General features: G+C 30.4%; 1 protein-coding gene across 1 annotated transcript; it reads left to right on the forward strand.

Annotated features, from left to right (window-relative positions):
• Positions 1 to 312: 312 nt before the first annotated feature.
• Positions 313 to 16,821, forward strand: LOC142331656 (uncharacterized). The gene is made up of 5 exons (XM_075377677.1): positions 313 to 317; positions 3,503 to 3,602; positions 5,081 to 5,182; positions 11,300 to 11,455; positions 16,745 to 16,821. The coding sequence occupies exons 1-5, from the start codon at positions 313 to 315 to the stop codon at positions 16,793 to 16,795; spliced, it is 414 nt and encodes a 137-aa protein (XP_075233792.1). The 3' UTR covers positions 16,796 to 16,821.
• Positions 16,822 to 17,373: the final 552 nt, after the last annotated feature.

The following is a 17,373-nucleotide window of genomic DNA, read 5'->3' on the forward strand; positions in this document are numbered from 1 at the left end:
GATTTTTACAACGATGTAATAATTGATAACAGTTTACGAATAAACTTGTCAAATGAAAAATTTAATATAATAAGAAGTAATAAACAATCACAACAAGTTTTATTAAACAATTTGTTTTATTTAATTGCATCGATTATAAGCACTTTAATATTCTCGCCTTTTTGTATTATTTTGTATATAAGTTTATCAGAAAATGGTGGAAAAAATATAAATATACATGAATTGCCTTTACCTGTTGAATTTTGGATACCGAAAAAATATAATAATTCAATAATAATATTTATTACGATATTTATGTTGTTGTCGATAAATATGATGTTAGTAGGAATTTATGCTTTTATTGTACTCGGTGGGTTTACTGGTGCAGTACGAACAATTATACTCGAAATAAAACTGTTTTGTGTTTCGTTAAAAGAAATAGATGAGAACGTTGTAATTAATTATTGTGAAAGTAAATATAATGTGGATCAAAAAGAGGAATCATTTTATTTTGATTTAAACTATTTTAAAAGTAACATAGATTTGAAGAGATTAAAACTATACGTAAAATACTTAATATCGGAACACGATTTAATTTGCAGGTAAGTGAAATACTCTTCTATAGAAATAAATGGAGTAAAAAAAAAAAACTAAAAAATACATTACAATTAATCTAGACCAACTCAATATTTTTAACCCGTTTTCATTTTATCCGATCTGATAAATAAATGATCTACTATTAAAAGAAATTACATAAGAGGTACGAACAAGTTCTTCTTAAAAAAAAAAAAAAAAATACTACTACGGATTTCGACAAAATTCAAAACGGGTAAAAATCCTTCATTCCATAATTTATTATTAAATGAGTAGAAGAACTGAAATATATACATCTTACAAATGCATTCTCAACTGTATTAACATCAGTAGGGATAGGAAAATAAATCTCCGACAGTTAAATCGCCGATCCTTGGCGGAGTGGTAGCGTCTCGGCTATTCAGCCCAGGATTGAATCCCGATCAGGCATGGAACGTTTCATACGCTACAAATTTTTATTTTTAAATTGACACGTACAAGCTTCCTTGTACGCTTCTTTAATGAATTAATTCATCAGTAAAAAAAATTTTATTTTACTTACGTACAAGTTACCGGTACATGACTTTCAAAGTAAATTTCATTGAATATATATTTAAGTAAGTAGTAAGTAGTGATTTTTGAAAAATAATTTTCAATAACCACTATGAATGAAACAGGCGGTAACAAATTCTTATGAGTTTATAGATTATCGATTACGTATTAGAAGCCGAGCTTCGTGGCAGAATGGTTGCTTCATTCCCTATTATCTGGTTGTTCTGGGTGCGATCCCGTTCAGACTAAGCCGTTTTGCAAAGGCGACGAAAAAAAATTATTTCATTATCATTATCCGTTTATTGATTTGAGAGACAGATTTTAGGGATTTACTTGTGTCAACAACAAAAAATTATTAGATGATGCATACTAAAATTTTATGGTATATCTCTGAAATGGCCTAAGTTCATTCGTAATTTATACTAGCGTGAATGTTTTTACGCAAGACATTAGAAAAAATAAAATAGTTAAAATTTTAAAGTATTTTAGAAATGTATGGACTGCTATAATAATAAAAATAAAACTAATCATTAAAACTGTTTCAATGGTTTTTTACACATGAAATAATCCATTTAGTGCATAATTTTGTTACTCATATAAAAACCCCATACACTTCTGTATATATCATCTGTTAAAAGCAGTAGTGGATAGAGATAAGAAGACAATGACCGCCGACTTAAGTACAGAAAGTACAGTCCTTAAAAAATTATAGAAATTTACTCTACTTCCTGGAAAATATCATTCTTATATAATGTAATATACTGTTAATATATAATCCTCCCTGTTGGCTACGCCTTCAGTTGCTTAAATTTTGGAATACGTTTTCATCAGTATCATTAAATTGTTGTTAAAATTGTATATAAATATAAAAAAGCAGAAAAAACAAATAAACAAACATTATTTGTTTTTTGCGTATGCGTTCCTATAACATTATTCCGATTGCGATGAAACTTTTGCGAGTCATTGTGTACAGGTCTGTGAAGTTATCTGAATTAGTTTGAACCCGTTAGTTGGTGATGGGGTCGAGGTATTTCAAAAGAATATATTTATCGTCTAATTTTGCTCATATTCGAAACATGTAAGTTACGTGAAATGTAAAAGTTTAAGCAGTTACCAATTTTAAGCAGAAAACAATGCGAAAAAATGAAAAGAAAGGACCAGAGTCATCTCTTAAAATACAATAATTATTCCTTGCATACGTTTGAGATTTAGAATTTTCATACAGATTTAGTTTGTCGTTGACCTCCTAAACTAATTTTGGGAAAATGGTGAATCACGTGTTTATTTCTTATTAAATAAAAATTCGAATGCGAACTTTCACGGATGTAACGTTTCTGTTCCTGTGATATAAATCTTTCATTAAAAAATTTGCTTCCTTTTTCACTCGTTATAGAAGGAATTTTTAAAAGTCCTTGTATGACCGCCTACATTATACAGGTGATTTTTTAGTCCTGTTACCCAATTGTTAATGTCTGGTATTTTTTTTCTAAGAAACGGAAATTTTTTTTTGTCACACGAAGTTGATAGCGCTACTCAACCGGTATAGATACGGCAGTGTGAGTTGATTCTCCTTGAGCTGTGTAATATTTTATGCCGTTTCCGTTCGTGTTACGAAGAGAATTTCTTTTACCATAGAGCAAAGAGTTTGCAATATTGCCGTTGGTTTAGGTCTCTCGTAAATGATAACGGAATCGAATTTTTAAACACATGTTCTTTGGTGATGAAGCTTGGATCCATCTCGATGGTTATGTGAACAGTCAAAACTGTCGAATTTGGGCGGTTGAAAATCCCAACGCTTTACAAGACAATTCTTTGCATTCTGAAAAAATTGTTGTGTGGTGTGCGATATCTCGTCATCGTATAGTCGGACCCATATTCTTCGAACAGGCAGTAAATGGTGAAGTATATAGGAATATTGTCCGCCAATTTGTGTCCCTCCTGGAACCTCAAGAACGGTATTGCTGGTTTCAGCAAGACGGCGCTACATGCCACACGTCGCGAGAAACCATGAGATATTCAGCAAGAGTTGTTTGATGATCGAATAATAAGCAAGGGCTAATGGCCTCCATGGTCCCCAGACCTCACATCTCCTGACTACTTTTTGTTGGACTATATTAAATCCGAGGCCTTCAAAAACAATCCTCACACTATTGATGAACTTAAAGTAAATATTACAGACTTAATCACGAATATTTCCAATGCGACTCTTAAAAAAGTTTATGCTAATATGCTGAAAAGTGTCGTGCGCGTATAACCGCACGACAATATTGTGTGTGTGTATGTATTGTGTGTGTGTATGTGTGCACGCGTGCGCACGCAATTGTTTAGGTGTAAGATTGTAACATTTTCATTATCTCTGATGAAACATACGTTTTCATAGCTTTTTGTTTTCTTTTAGGAATAATACAAATATTAACAAATTTGTTCAATTAAGCGTAACAACATCTAACCAGTGCGTTTGCTTTCAAGTATGTGTCTTCTTATATTTAAGCATTGAGGTAATAAATTTAAAATAATATATCATTATTTAATTCGATTCTACAGCGAAGGAATAGTTGAGTGTTATGAATAATTAAATAGAAAATTTTTGCTAGTTGCGAAATACTAAGCGTGGACAATAGTTCTCATAAAGGGAGCTTCAACGCTATTCTCACGGATCTTGAGGAATATAAATATTTTTTAAATATTCATTTATATTAGTCATCAAAAACTCGTTGCTTTTTAACTTACAGCTGCAGTAATAAGACATAGGTACCCAGTTCTATTCAAGGAACTGAATCGAAATATATATTAATTTAAATTCATAAAGTTCGGTACATATTTAAGAGCTAATATTAAGTACTCCATTAAGTGTTTTTGTTTGCCAGTTCTGCGGTAAGAACGATGATAAATTACTACTTTTTTTATTATTCATTTATACCTACGGTCAAGAGAACGTTAACGTTATTCCATCCTTCAAATTCGCTTGTTATAGTGTGGGAGGGGATTCTATCTAAGGGGCTGAAAGAATATTCTATCATTCCAATGGTTTTACAAAAAGCCTACCTACCATTAAAACCGACCTAATTACTGAAACTTCATCTTAAATTTTTCATTATGATTAGTATAACAATATTAACATTGTTAAGAAGTTAAAAAGTTATTTCTAAAACAGATTGAAAAGAATGAAAAAAATTGAACAGTTATGCCCTCTATATAACAAAATGTTATTAACAGAATAACCGTGTTATTCTTCATACAATTTTTATGTTCATAACATTGTTCTCAGTGTTATGTTCATATAATTGAATACTTTAATTAAATGGCTTTTAATAAATTTAAAATCTGAAAGACTGTTAGAAATCTTTCTTCTCTTCAACAACGAAGTTTAACGTTTATGTATCATTTCACTAAGCAGTATCCAAACCGTGTTTTCCTGTTTTCTAATGGACGTTTTTGAAACATTTTAAAATTTTATGAATAATAAACTAATTTTGTTACTCGTTTTCAAACAATCAAAGGCTACCGCAAATTTCCATAGATTTTTGATTATTAAATGATAGACTTGTAGATTATTTTAGTCAAATATTTTAATTTACTCTACGTGTCCTGCAGTACAATTATTTTCCTAAAAAATCAAATTTTAAATGTCAGCTCTTTCGGTAGGTTTTATTTCACCTTTAAACCCAATACTGTCCTATAATAGGTGACTGTTTGCTGGATGTAGCTTTGGAAATCTTATAGATATATTTATTATACTGCAATACGAAGAACGACTTTATTTTTTTGTTTGCGTTAGTGGCTTACATCTCCCCTTTAATCTTATTAGTCTCCGTTATTCGTAGTGAGGTTGAAATTGAATTTCTTTCATTAGGTGAACAGAAATTTTTTTTTTCCTATGATGATTTTGCTAGAAAAATCTATTGTATTTTACTTTTCTGTTTTACAATAACACTTAATGTTTTGTTGTACTGCAATTAATGTACTTTTTTTTCAGTTAAATAATAATTTATTGAAAGCTGGATGCCTATTAATAGCTACATTTGTGTGTCTTTTGTTTTATTTTTATTGCATTAGTGGACAAAAACTGACTGATGAGGTAAATTCCAATATATTTTATTTGCTTTTGTATGTAAAAGAAAACTGTTTTTAACTATAAACAAATAAATATACATTTTAATTCGATCGTGTCGGATTAAAATGTTAAGTACCTACTGGTTATCCCAATGCGTATAAGAATGGGACTAGTTCAGCATTACTCTAGATCTATCAATAGAACCGTAGTTAAAACTTATTTAGAATGAGATGTAGTGTACGGTTTTAATATATCTTTTGACATTTATTTTTTAAATTTATTATAAATTAATAACCTAAAAGTTGTAAAATTTTAGTTTAATAATTAAAAAAAATACAAGAATGAGAGTGTCATAAATTAAATATGCAATAAATAAATAAAGTAACTGGTAAATAAATAATTCAGACGCGTTAAAAAAAGTATATCGTTTTGTAAATTAGTTTTATTTAGAAATTCATCCACATAGAAATATTATTTCAGATAAATATTTATTTTTTGGAATATTTTATTTAAGATGAAATAAATATGGTTTTTAGTAAGGTGGCCAATTCATAAAACCACAAATAAGTTACAATTATTAATTTCATTAATATTGTTATATAAGAATCATATTTATTGGCGGAAAACAAAGAACTAACAGACAATTGTAGTTACGGTTATCATTAAAAACGCTTTGCTTAGAATCTGAAACGAACTATCAAATTATTGGAATAAACCTACACGACTGCCGTAATTTTATAGTGATAATACAAAAAACATCTGTTATCAATTAATTTACAAATATTCAAAATATAAAATACTTAGTCTAAATAAAACACAAATATTATATACAAAAACTAGTTCCCCGTCACAGCTTCGCCGGCGCTACAGTGTTTCCGTAGCGGTCAGTCTTTTTATTTTATGTTTTATAGTTAAGTAACCGGTGGCAGAAGCAGCCAGTCATATATAAAATAACGGCGGCAGTGGATTTTTTTTTTCTGTTAAGCCTCCGCAACCACCGTCAGGATTACATCATAGGATGAATGATGTTGATATGTATGAGTGTAGAAGAAGTGTAGTCTTGTACGATCTGAGATCAACTGTTTCTTAGATTTGTGGTTAATTGAAACCCAACCACCAAAGAACACCGATATCCACTGTCTTATATTCAAATCCGTATAAAAGTAACTGCCTTTACTAGGATTTGAATTGTAGAACTCTCGACTTCGAAATCAGATAATTTGTAAAGACGCGTTCACCAATAGACTAACCCAGTGAGTGTGGTGGCCGTGGGTGGAAAACCGAACATGGTTTTTAATTTTTCTGATGTGTTCGTTTTTATTTGTCTGAAGAGTATTTGCAACCCAAATCTAATGAATATCTGATAATGGAAAATTTACCATCATTGTTCGAAAAATTTTTTTTACTCTTTTTCACACCTTTTCAAGGTCGAATTGCTAAAATCTAGAGACTGCTTTATTCAAATGAGTATTATACTCACCAAAAAGAAATTTTAAAAAATAATAAATTTCATTTTACTCCAATTTACCACTTTATACTAGGAATTTCAAAAAATTCTTCCTTCTTGCGCAGCTTCACCATAAGAAGACTACGTGTACAAATTTTCATCTACTCATCTTCAGTAGTTTCTGGTTGGCGTTGATTATGATTCAGTATTTTGTCACTATATGTTGTCAATTTCAATACGACCTCTATTGAAAATATCTCAACTAAAAAATATCTTGGGAGCGGCTCATTCTAAGAAGGAGAATGAGAATTTAGCAGCTCGCAACTAAGTTGCCCGAATGAGAAGTCCAGTAATGGATTTTTGTTATTTACAACTTTTAATAAATAACTTTTCATATTTAGATAACATTTCCGTATATTCGTGATTTGTTAGATCGAGAACGTACCTGATGCGTGCAAAAGTTAGCCTTTACTAACTAACTCACTAACAAATACCCCGTTTGAATATTGAAAATCAGACGGTTGTATACAGAGATATTATACCAGCACCCCATTGCACCTCCCTAAACATCCTCTGGGGCATCTCGTTTGTTACCAGAGTTGATGGTGGTGATTGGTATAGCTTCCTACGACGTGCTTGCATACCTCATTACTCGAGCCTAACACGCATTCTCCATGAATAGACCATTATTCTAAAATATAAATATTTAAATTGATGTAATACAATTTTATCAACCAAAAATTAATTCCATATTTTTGGAATAAAATTCATTCGATTGATACGAAACAAGCAGTTCAAACCCAGCTCACACAGTGATACAGACTCACAGTTAACAGTTCGTCAATTCAATTTAGTTAAGTTTGTGCTTCAACCGGCAATCTCCACTACACTATGTGTTTATCTTTTTTCGAGATTTTTCGAAATTAAATATATCCAAAAACTTTCTCAGCTATGGCTAGAGACATGTGTAAAAATTTTGTTGCGATTGATAGAGTAAATTTTTGTTTATACCGAAGAAACAAAAACCCTCTTCCTGTTTATATAATAGTATAGATAGAGACAGAAAAAATAATCTCTCAAAAATACATCTGTTAACAATTTGTCTTACATACGCACAATTGATGAAAAAAATTTTATTTAAGACTATATCGATTCAAATATTATATACAAATATAAAAATTACTCATTTTGAAAAAATGCTCAAATTTTATTTATATTTTTTATTTCAATATTAAATTAAATATTATACCTCAAATCTAATCATACAGCCTTAGAACAGAAATCCAACATTATTACACAGTTACCTTAGAAATACATATTGTATATGAAAAATTAATCATATACAGTGTCCAAACCAAACTCAAACATTAAAATATACAAAATACATATTGCAAAAAAAATAGCCTACATATAAAAATATAAAGGAATCAGTTTATCAATGTGTAAAACTAGTCAAAATATCTCCGTGCATGATGATCATCCCAATACAACAAAAAGTACCAACAATACGTTTACTAAATAATGCTTTTTTCAAAATTACAATATAAGGGCAATTACTAAAATTAACGAATGTAATGTCATGTTTTTACATAAAAGATACATCGATTATTTTTATTAATAATTCATTATAGAAAACTATAATGCAGTCTTTTAACATAACCAATTTTCAAACTATCAATATACGTCGTAATTTATTTATATCTCACAGAATAAACGTGTAATTATAAATAGTAATAATGAATATAATTATAATTACCTAATTATTAATGCTTGTTAAATAATGAGGAACTTGCAATAAGTGAAAAGGTGCTCGTGTCAACATTCGATTTAAATCCTAAAGATTTTGATAATATACAAATAAAGAAAATGGCGGCTCATTAAGTAAAATATGAAAAGCCTAGACAGCAAAATAATACTCAACGCGTTCATCTTCTAACCGTTCATCTTACAGCTTATAACCAATTCATAAATTTATTCTATGTTGTTACGTGACAAACTATAAATAAAACGTACTCAAGCATTCTGCGCTCTTTGGATAACAGAAATTTGTTCATTTCCAAAATCGGTATAAGCAGCGATATTATAATGAAAAGAGGAAATAATTGGCATTTATGCATTTCTTCTTTAACTTGACACGAGACATGATAAACTTCGTAAGTGATAACAATACCGGACATACCTTCCTACAGACGTGAGTAATTTGAATCCTCCAGATTAAGCCTTCAATGTGTAATCCCAAATTTCTAATTACTGTTACTCTTGTCTAAAAGTTTATTATGAAACAGTATGTATGAAAGTAAATCATAGTCAAAGTCCAGTAATTTACTATAACCTAATGATATGTAAATATCCACATTTGTATGTATCAATATTCAGAACTAAATAATTAAAAGTGAGCCACTTAAATATTTTAAGTTAATTTAAATGCAAGTTTGAAATAAATCAAAAAAAGGAATACTAATTTCTCGTCCATAGCACTAATCCAATCATCAAGTACTCTTATTGAAGCTGTCTGGGTATTAAGATGTTTCCTGTATAATGACTGAAAAATAGAGAGCATTCGTTTATTCAACCATAATTGTTAATATGTTTATACATTAATTTATCAAAATCTTATCCTGTAAAACATAAATATTTATACATCTATAATTTTATTTGTTTCTGGCATAAGTATTTTCTTAATCAGAAAAATTATAACTGACTTCCATAGAGACGTAGAGACGGATATTCACATTTTTCTTTTGAGGAATTAAAGATGTATAGTAATAACAGGAATTGTTATTTACAATTGATGCTACGGTGTCTCCACAAACGCCGTAGCATCCCGCATAGTGTCAACATCCAGATCACCAAGAGACTGGACGCACACAATTGAGATAAAACGCGAACCAAGAAACTTGACGAGGAAGGGAGGAGAGACTGAGTACGCCCACCCTTTTACACTTGAAGAGATTGCGTTAGCGTTCAAAGATGTTGCTCCAGGGAAAGCCCCAGGGTTCGATGATATCAATTCGGAATTTTTATTAAACTGCGTAAAATACGCAAAACTTTGGCTGGCCAGATTGTTCACTGACGTAATGCAGACCGGTAGCGTGCCTAGAGATCGAAGGTAGTAGCCATTTTAAAACCAGGGAAACCAGCAAACTTACCTATGGGCTACTGGCCTATAGTATTGCCATAAGTGACGTATAAATTACTAGAAAGGCTTATCTTTCTAAAAAGTATTAAATTGAGATGAGACAACGTAGGTCTGACTATTTCACGACAGATTATTTATGTAAAATGTATCAATTAATTTCATATGTGTTGCACACGTTGAAGTAAAATGAGTTGCACAAAGAGGACATAATGAGAAATATAATGATCAGACTAGATAGCTTTAGAAGAATTCACACAAGACTCATCTCTATTAAATACTAAGAGAGAGAAAGCGACATTACAAATTACTCTAAAATTATATTTATCGTTTTGCTAGGAAAGATTTAAAAAATTGTAGTAAAGTTTTATCTTAAAACTTACAAGTGACTGTGAAATAATTATTTGCAAATCAACAAGCCACAAGCTTACGTGAAGAAGGAAAAATATAACACTAAAATTAATACTGATAAACATAACTTTTGTTTCCTACACGAGATAAATGATTTTAATCTAGTTTTTGATGCTGAAAATGAACATGAACTCAAAATATTTATATCACTCACCACTTTTGAAATCCTTTAACGGTTTTATTAAAAGACTTAACAAGGTGAATTAAACGACTTGGTTTGGAATTTAAATTTATCAAAAATCAAGCTGAACTGTTAGGATTAAATTTTTGTTAGGATTGGAATTTACTTTTAAAAAATACAAAAATTTCAGGCTTTCGAAGCCGACAAATAAAACTTTCTCGGTACTTTATTAATGAAAATAATTTGGTTTATTACACAAATATTGATGAGCTTATGTTGCACCTAGGACAAGTTCATTAATGTGAGGACTGGCGTTTTTTATAGATTCGTTCATGTATAGTTTAAAAGTGGGTCTACTACACAATAATAACAAATATCCTTCGGTACAAATTGCTTATGATATCAATTTGAAAGAGACATATGATGTGACGAAAGATGTCGTTGAAAAAAAAATTATAAAAACTATTTTGTTAAGCATGCAGTTAGGCTATACTAAGTACATGTGTTTTCTTCGAGAATGGGAGAGGCGAGCTAGAGATAAACATTATGTTACTAAAGAGTGGAAGAAACGAGGTAAGTTAACTCCAAATTCGAAAAATATTGTTCATGAGCCTATATTTGAACGCAAAAAAACTATGTTTACCCCCTGTCGATATCAATCAAGGACTAATGAAAAATTTTATAAAAAACAATGAAGAAGGAATAATTCGGGATGTGGCTGGGGCAATTTATGAAAGAAAAGGATCAGCAAAATTATTCTAACACAGGTATGGCCACGAAAAAATTGTAATATTTTATAAATTTTAACTATATTTTTCCCAATTTTTTATGAACATAATTTATTTAAAGCTAAGGGGGTACGCAAAAAGAAATTCATTAAATGGTATCACACTAGAGAAACATTAAACAATTTTTTTATCTACCAGTGTATTATACATTTACTCATAAAATTAATGAAACCAAAATTAAAACAATATACAATTCAATATTTAATATTATTAATTAGAATATATGTTGTTTTTTCAGTACGATGAACTAAGAAGGTGTCTTGGAGAGTGTTCTTGGGTAGATAAACCGCAATGGTTTAAAAAGATGTTACTAATAATGATGATAAGATCATTTGCACCGTTTCACATAAAACCGTTTGGACTTTATATACTTAATTTAGAAAACTTTATTAACGTAAGTTAAAAAAGTAAGATTTAATTTCATTAGATTATAAAATATAATCTAAGTTTTAAAAATATTAAAAAATGCATTTTTAGTTGTAAAATGTAATCAAAATATTAGGATTTTAAAATAATCTTCTAGATGTCGAAAAACAATACTCTACTGGTGTTATACCAATACATTAAAGAACCTCTTTTATTTACGTAGAATATTTATAAAGGATATACAAAGAAGAAGAGCTTTCATGAGTAAACGAATCAGAGAATTAAATATTTTTGAGGTTTTATTTAAAACCTCAATTGAATACTACAGGTTTATTTAATTTTGTGATAGAGGGTTGTGTAGATAGTAAATAACGGACAGAAAGACAACAACAGGGATATATAAAAAAATTAACAATACGTGATTTAATTTGTATGTTGAGTTTAAACAATTAGCACAAAAAAAAGATTTACAAAAAAGGATTAATAAAAGAAGAAAGAAAGCTTAGAAAAAGCATTGTTTGAAAAATAGTATAAATTGATAAAATATAATTTAAAATAATTATAATATTTAAAATAATATATGTTAATTTCATTGATATAAAATATATTCCATGTTTTAAAATATATTCAAATTTATTTCAAGTTTTAAAATGTGATCAATGTTTTAGGATTTTAAGTTAAACTTGTAGGTGGTGAAAAACAATACCCTACAGATGCTATACCAATACAATAAAGTATGTTTGTCATTTAGACAGAATTAATTTTTTTTCTGTATTATAACGTTACAGTAACTTTAAAATCTGTTCAGAATTAAAATTGAAGAATAAGTAAATAAGCAAAATTTGAAATGAAGATTAAGAAGCTACAGACCCAGTGGTTTATAAAAGCACTTAACTGAATGATTATCAAATCGAAAATATTGTTTCTCATTAATGTTGAAAAATCGCTGATAGTGTTATCCAATAAATTAACTGCCATAAAATTTGGATGCCGATCCAAACGATTTTGACTTCGTTGACTGATCAGAGAAATTTCTTGCCTAACGGTTCGTAATTTAAAATTATTATATATGAGGTTATGATTGCTTATTTACTAAGGTATATTTAATATTTTTTGCGGTTTTTTGTCTGATAAGATTCAAATATGTCACGATTGGAATTGATTGCTGTAGCCCAAATTCAAATCCAAATTGGTTTCAAAATGGATTTATGAATCAATATTTAATTTTCTATTGAGAGCCGAGATCTGTGTCCTACTAGCCAGTACAGGTTTTTTAAAATTTAGGTCTAACTGCATTCACTTAGATTTGATTTGTTTTACTTAAGTAAGGCACCAGTCAACATGAAAAGCTGAAGGTTTACTTTCTTGTGAACTTGTAATTGGAATGTTAAAGAAAGAAACAGTTGGGAAATTTTCCCTTCGAAGGGTGAATATGACGCGCTTCAAATTTGTTTCATTTATCATTATTTTCCAATTTGCGAGGCAGGATTAGAGAAGATAGAGATAATCTTTAATATCATGAGATGCTGTAGCTAGATTTTCATTGTCAGCAAGATTGCAGTATATTCAGCAAATGTTACAGCGGTTGTATATGCCGTAATTGGCAAGTCGGCCGTAAACAGAAGGTTTAAGATAGAACCGAGAACGCTTCCTTGAGGTGCACCGATTTTATAAGGAACAATTCGTTAAAATGTCATTATCTTTAACTTGAAAATATACATATTCTAGGTGAGATTTTAGGATTACATAGAAAACACCTTTTTTAATTTATAGAGCAAGCCTACATGCCTTATCAAAAGCCTAACTGAAATCGAGGAAAACTGCTGAACATTAGTGTTTTGTTGTCCTAATACGATTAATATCGGTAAAACTTCAATTTCCTCGCTCCAGAGTGCCATGTTTCTCCGTAAACCCAAATTGGTATTTTGGAATTTGATTATATACGAAATTCTTCATTCTTTTTAAAAAGAGCTTTTCAAACACTTCGGACAACATTGGAAGCAGGCTAATACGCCTATAACATTTAACATCTATTGGTTCTTTCCCGGATTTGGTATAAAAATTTTATGTGACATTTTTCACGGACCAGGAAAATTATCAATTCTAATAACAAAAGAAACGGACCGGTAATTAAGTCATATCCCGGCGCCATTGTTAGACTGAAGAAAACCTTGTTAATTACTGAAGAAAGCTCGTGAATTGTAAAGAATTTAATTGGCAAGGAAATTTGAAAAGGAGAAATAAAATATTCAGAAAATCTCCTAATTTCTTTTGGATTCGTTTCGATATCATTGGGCTGGAACACGTCGGAAAAGTGCTCAGCAAATAAGTTCACATTCTCTTGAATACATCTCGGCCACTTTTTGTTATTTTTAAGGAGAGGATGAATAGACTGCTGAGGTTTCTTGAACGACTTTTTAGCTTTCCGTAAAGAATATTCAGGAGATTGAATATCGGTGTGTCTTAATTAGAAGAATGAAACGGATTTTTTTTTAAAGTTTGATTAAACTTTTTTTATTCTTTTTGAAGCAGTGTTAAATCTTCCCTTATCAGGGGGGTAACAAGTTCGCTGCCGTACGTGTCGTAGTCTTCAGCGATCTTTTCTCTGATGAAGACCGGATATGTATTTTGAGCTGGAGGAGCAGAGTCCAAATTGGGTGTGGAGACACAGGACGCTGACTAATCAATTTGGTCAATTGTCCATATCAGTCGGTGATTTTAAATGCACGTCTAACATTATAATTACCTCCAAAAACTCTTGAAAACGTCTTTTACTGGTAAATTTATTAATTGGAGTGGGAGATCGAGCAGTTAGCATAACGTCACAGATATCGTAAGAAAAACTGTTGCATTATCTGACAAGTCAAAATATGGTTCAATATGTGAATAGTTTTCAAAAATAGCTATGAAAATTAAAAAATTTAGATCTATAATTTTATTAAGATCTGTAGGTCAGTAAGTTGGTTCTGTAGAAGACAAGGCACCATAATATTTTCAGTCATTAATCTGAAAAGTTGCCTGCCTTTTGTTAGTCAAGTTCCACAGTGTAAGCGCTTAGAATTTTACGATTACAATAAACAGATGAGACGGAAAATTGTAATTGTTCATCGTGGACAACCACGATAGTAGCTTGTAAAAAGCTGTTTTCGTGTTTATGGGATATAAAGTGAGAAAACGTACTTTTAAAAAAAAAACGAGACCGCCGTTTGATTTACCTGATCGGGGATTGTTGCAATATATTACAACCATACTTGAAATGCCTATATTGCAACAATATAGTCATGAAACTTGATAACATCTCTATCAATAAACCTTGTTTCAGATATAAGCATTATTTCTACCTTATTAATATTTAAAAGAGCCTTTAATTCTACTATTTTATCACACAATCCGTTAGCGTTTCAGATTGCTAGTCTGAAACAGAACTTTTTAAAGCTGATTTTTATTTCTCAAGCACTCGCTGAAATATTTGAAATAGATGATCACGACAATCATGAGCCCATGTAAATTTGGTTATCAATTGGTTGTTGAACATAGGAACTACCCATTTTAACTTTTCCAGCGTAGATAAGGCCAGAAATATTTAACCTATTATTATATTCTTTCTTAATTTTGCCACTAACATTACTACTATTATAATTATAAAAATTATTGTTGCTGGAGTTAGGTACACGAAAATCTCCTTTTTTATCACTTATATTATTACTCTTGTCATTAGTATAATTATTATTATTAGTAGAATTGTTATTGGTTGAAACTCTGGAAGATAAAGCGGGTTTGGGGATTATAGACCTTAGTTTTATATTGGTTATAAATTTTACACACTTTGTAACTAGCTGGGTGTTGATCGCCGCAGTTGACGCTGGAATCTGTGGTGCCTTAGAAGAGACTATTTTAACATTATCTACTCCATAATTTATACAATGGTGCCGGCGATTGCATAGGTTTTAGGTATGCTCAAAGCGTTGGCAACGTTTGCATTGGACCACTTCTTTTTTAACATACTGAGCTTTAAAGCTTGCACGCGTGTATTTGAGAGATCTGAAGGCAAAATGTTTTTATTACTAGATTTGGGCTCCAAATCTACAAAATAAATTGGCAAATATTCCTTTGTTTGACAATGTAGAATGTTATTAACGTTTCTAACTTCGTGGCCTTCTAACTTCGTCATTTCATGAATGTTTACAGATTTATCTTCCGAGTGATGCATAGCTCGCATGATCACTCTATGTGTTCTTCGATAGTTAAGTTTATATGTGTAGTGACGAATATTGATTTCAAGCATTTTTTACCTAATAATTTTATACGTTTCAATATCAGCTGGCAAAACGTTTTCTGCGATTTAATTGTCGTCAGTTTGTATTTAATAACATTAAGTACAAGTTATTAATTCCTGTTACAAAAATAGGCTCAGTTTTTAATTTTTCTGCATTAAAATCTTCGTTGTCAAAATTTCTTAAAGTGACTAAGTTATTTGTCGTAGGAACAGCAAAAGTATATGGACCAGCTGATTGTACGCGAATTTTAGTTTCTCTAAATTTTTGCGTTAGCGTATTTTTGCCAATACAATTTCATCGTTATGCCAAGTGACAATTTAGTTTCGTATGTGACATACGAGTAATGCTTGGCTGGGAGGGTTTTCTCACTAAAATCCGTAATATCAATTTCAATTCCTGCTTCTTGAAAAGTCACTTATATAAGTAGATTTTAATAAATGAATAAAGTGTAAAGTGTAAGCAAGTTTTTAAAGTGGCCGCTAGTACACCACACCGGCTAAAATAAAATACGGTATGCGCGCGCGCTTTAGTTACAATCATAAAATGAATTAAAAAAAATAATATTACATTTAAATAAAATGATAAATATTTTAAATAAGTTTTGTATGTACGTCGTGGTTCAGAAAAAGGCCGCGAAACAGGAAAGACCTATGCATAGGAATAAAAAGTCCAAATTTTATAGTGTATGAAAAATCACATTACAATTGATACGACTGTTTAAACAAGATGGTGTAAACCTAATTTTTGCTCCTCATCAGCACCAAAGATATTTTTAGATGACCTATTATTTTTACTTAGTCATATCTTGATTTTGCGTTACATACGTGTAATACAAATAAACAAACAACCACTCACTACCTCTGATTAAAACACAAAAAGAATACCCATTAACTTCTGGATTTTTACATATTCAGTCGACATTGTAGGGAACTCTTGGTTTTATATTTCAATAAATGTCTAAATTAGAACAAAATTTGTTTTAAGTAATTAAAAGCTAAACATGTTGTAACATAAATTAAATTATTATTGTTTGTTTGCAGGTATTAAAGGTGTCTTATTCCTATCTCAATTTGATGCGCACTTTAAAATAAGCTCCTTTTATACATATAAAAAGTGGTTGAAATTATTATTAGCATGTGTCATGATTATAAGTGTCATACGAAAAGAGATTTATACAAATAAAGCCGAACATTAAATAACAGCTCAAAAATCTTTGTTTTATTTTAGTCTTTTTACCATAAAATTTTTATTACATCTAACTAGATATTGAATGAATATCCATATAATATTCATCCACCAACAATGGAACGAAGCGGCTGCTTACGTAAGTTCTTCATCGTTTTAAAATACAATGTGATTTATTTATTTCAACGAAAATGTTAAATCGCCCCCGGCCAAGTTAAAATGGAAGAAAAATTCTTATATGAAACAGTTTGTTCCAAATAGAGTCAAGTTATTACGTTTTGTTAGTCTTAAGTTAAGACTAACAGAAGAACATTCCAGCTCGCACAGATTTTATAGGGCCCCGGTGAATGACGAATTTCTAGAGGATTATGTTGAAACGGGACATGTTATTTGGTTTGCTTGGCATTTCTCCCGCCACCACCCCGTTCTGTCGCCCTAAAGCATAAGACCGAATGTTTGTGCCAGAAACGGCTACTGAGCCTCA

Source organism: Lycorma delicatula, chromosome 10, assembly GCF_047948215.1.
Source record: "Lycorma delicatula isolate Av1 chromosome 10, ASM4794821v1, whole genome shotgun sequence".
NCBI lineage: Eukaryota > Metazoa > Arthropoda > Insecta > Hemiptera > Fulgoridae > Lycorma > Lycorma delicatula.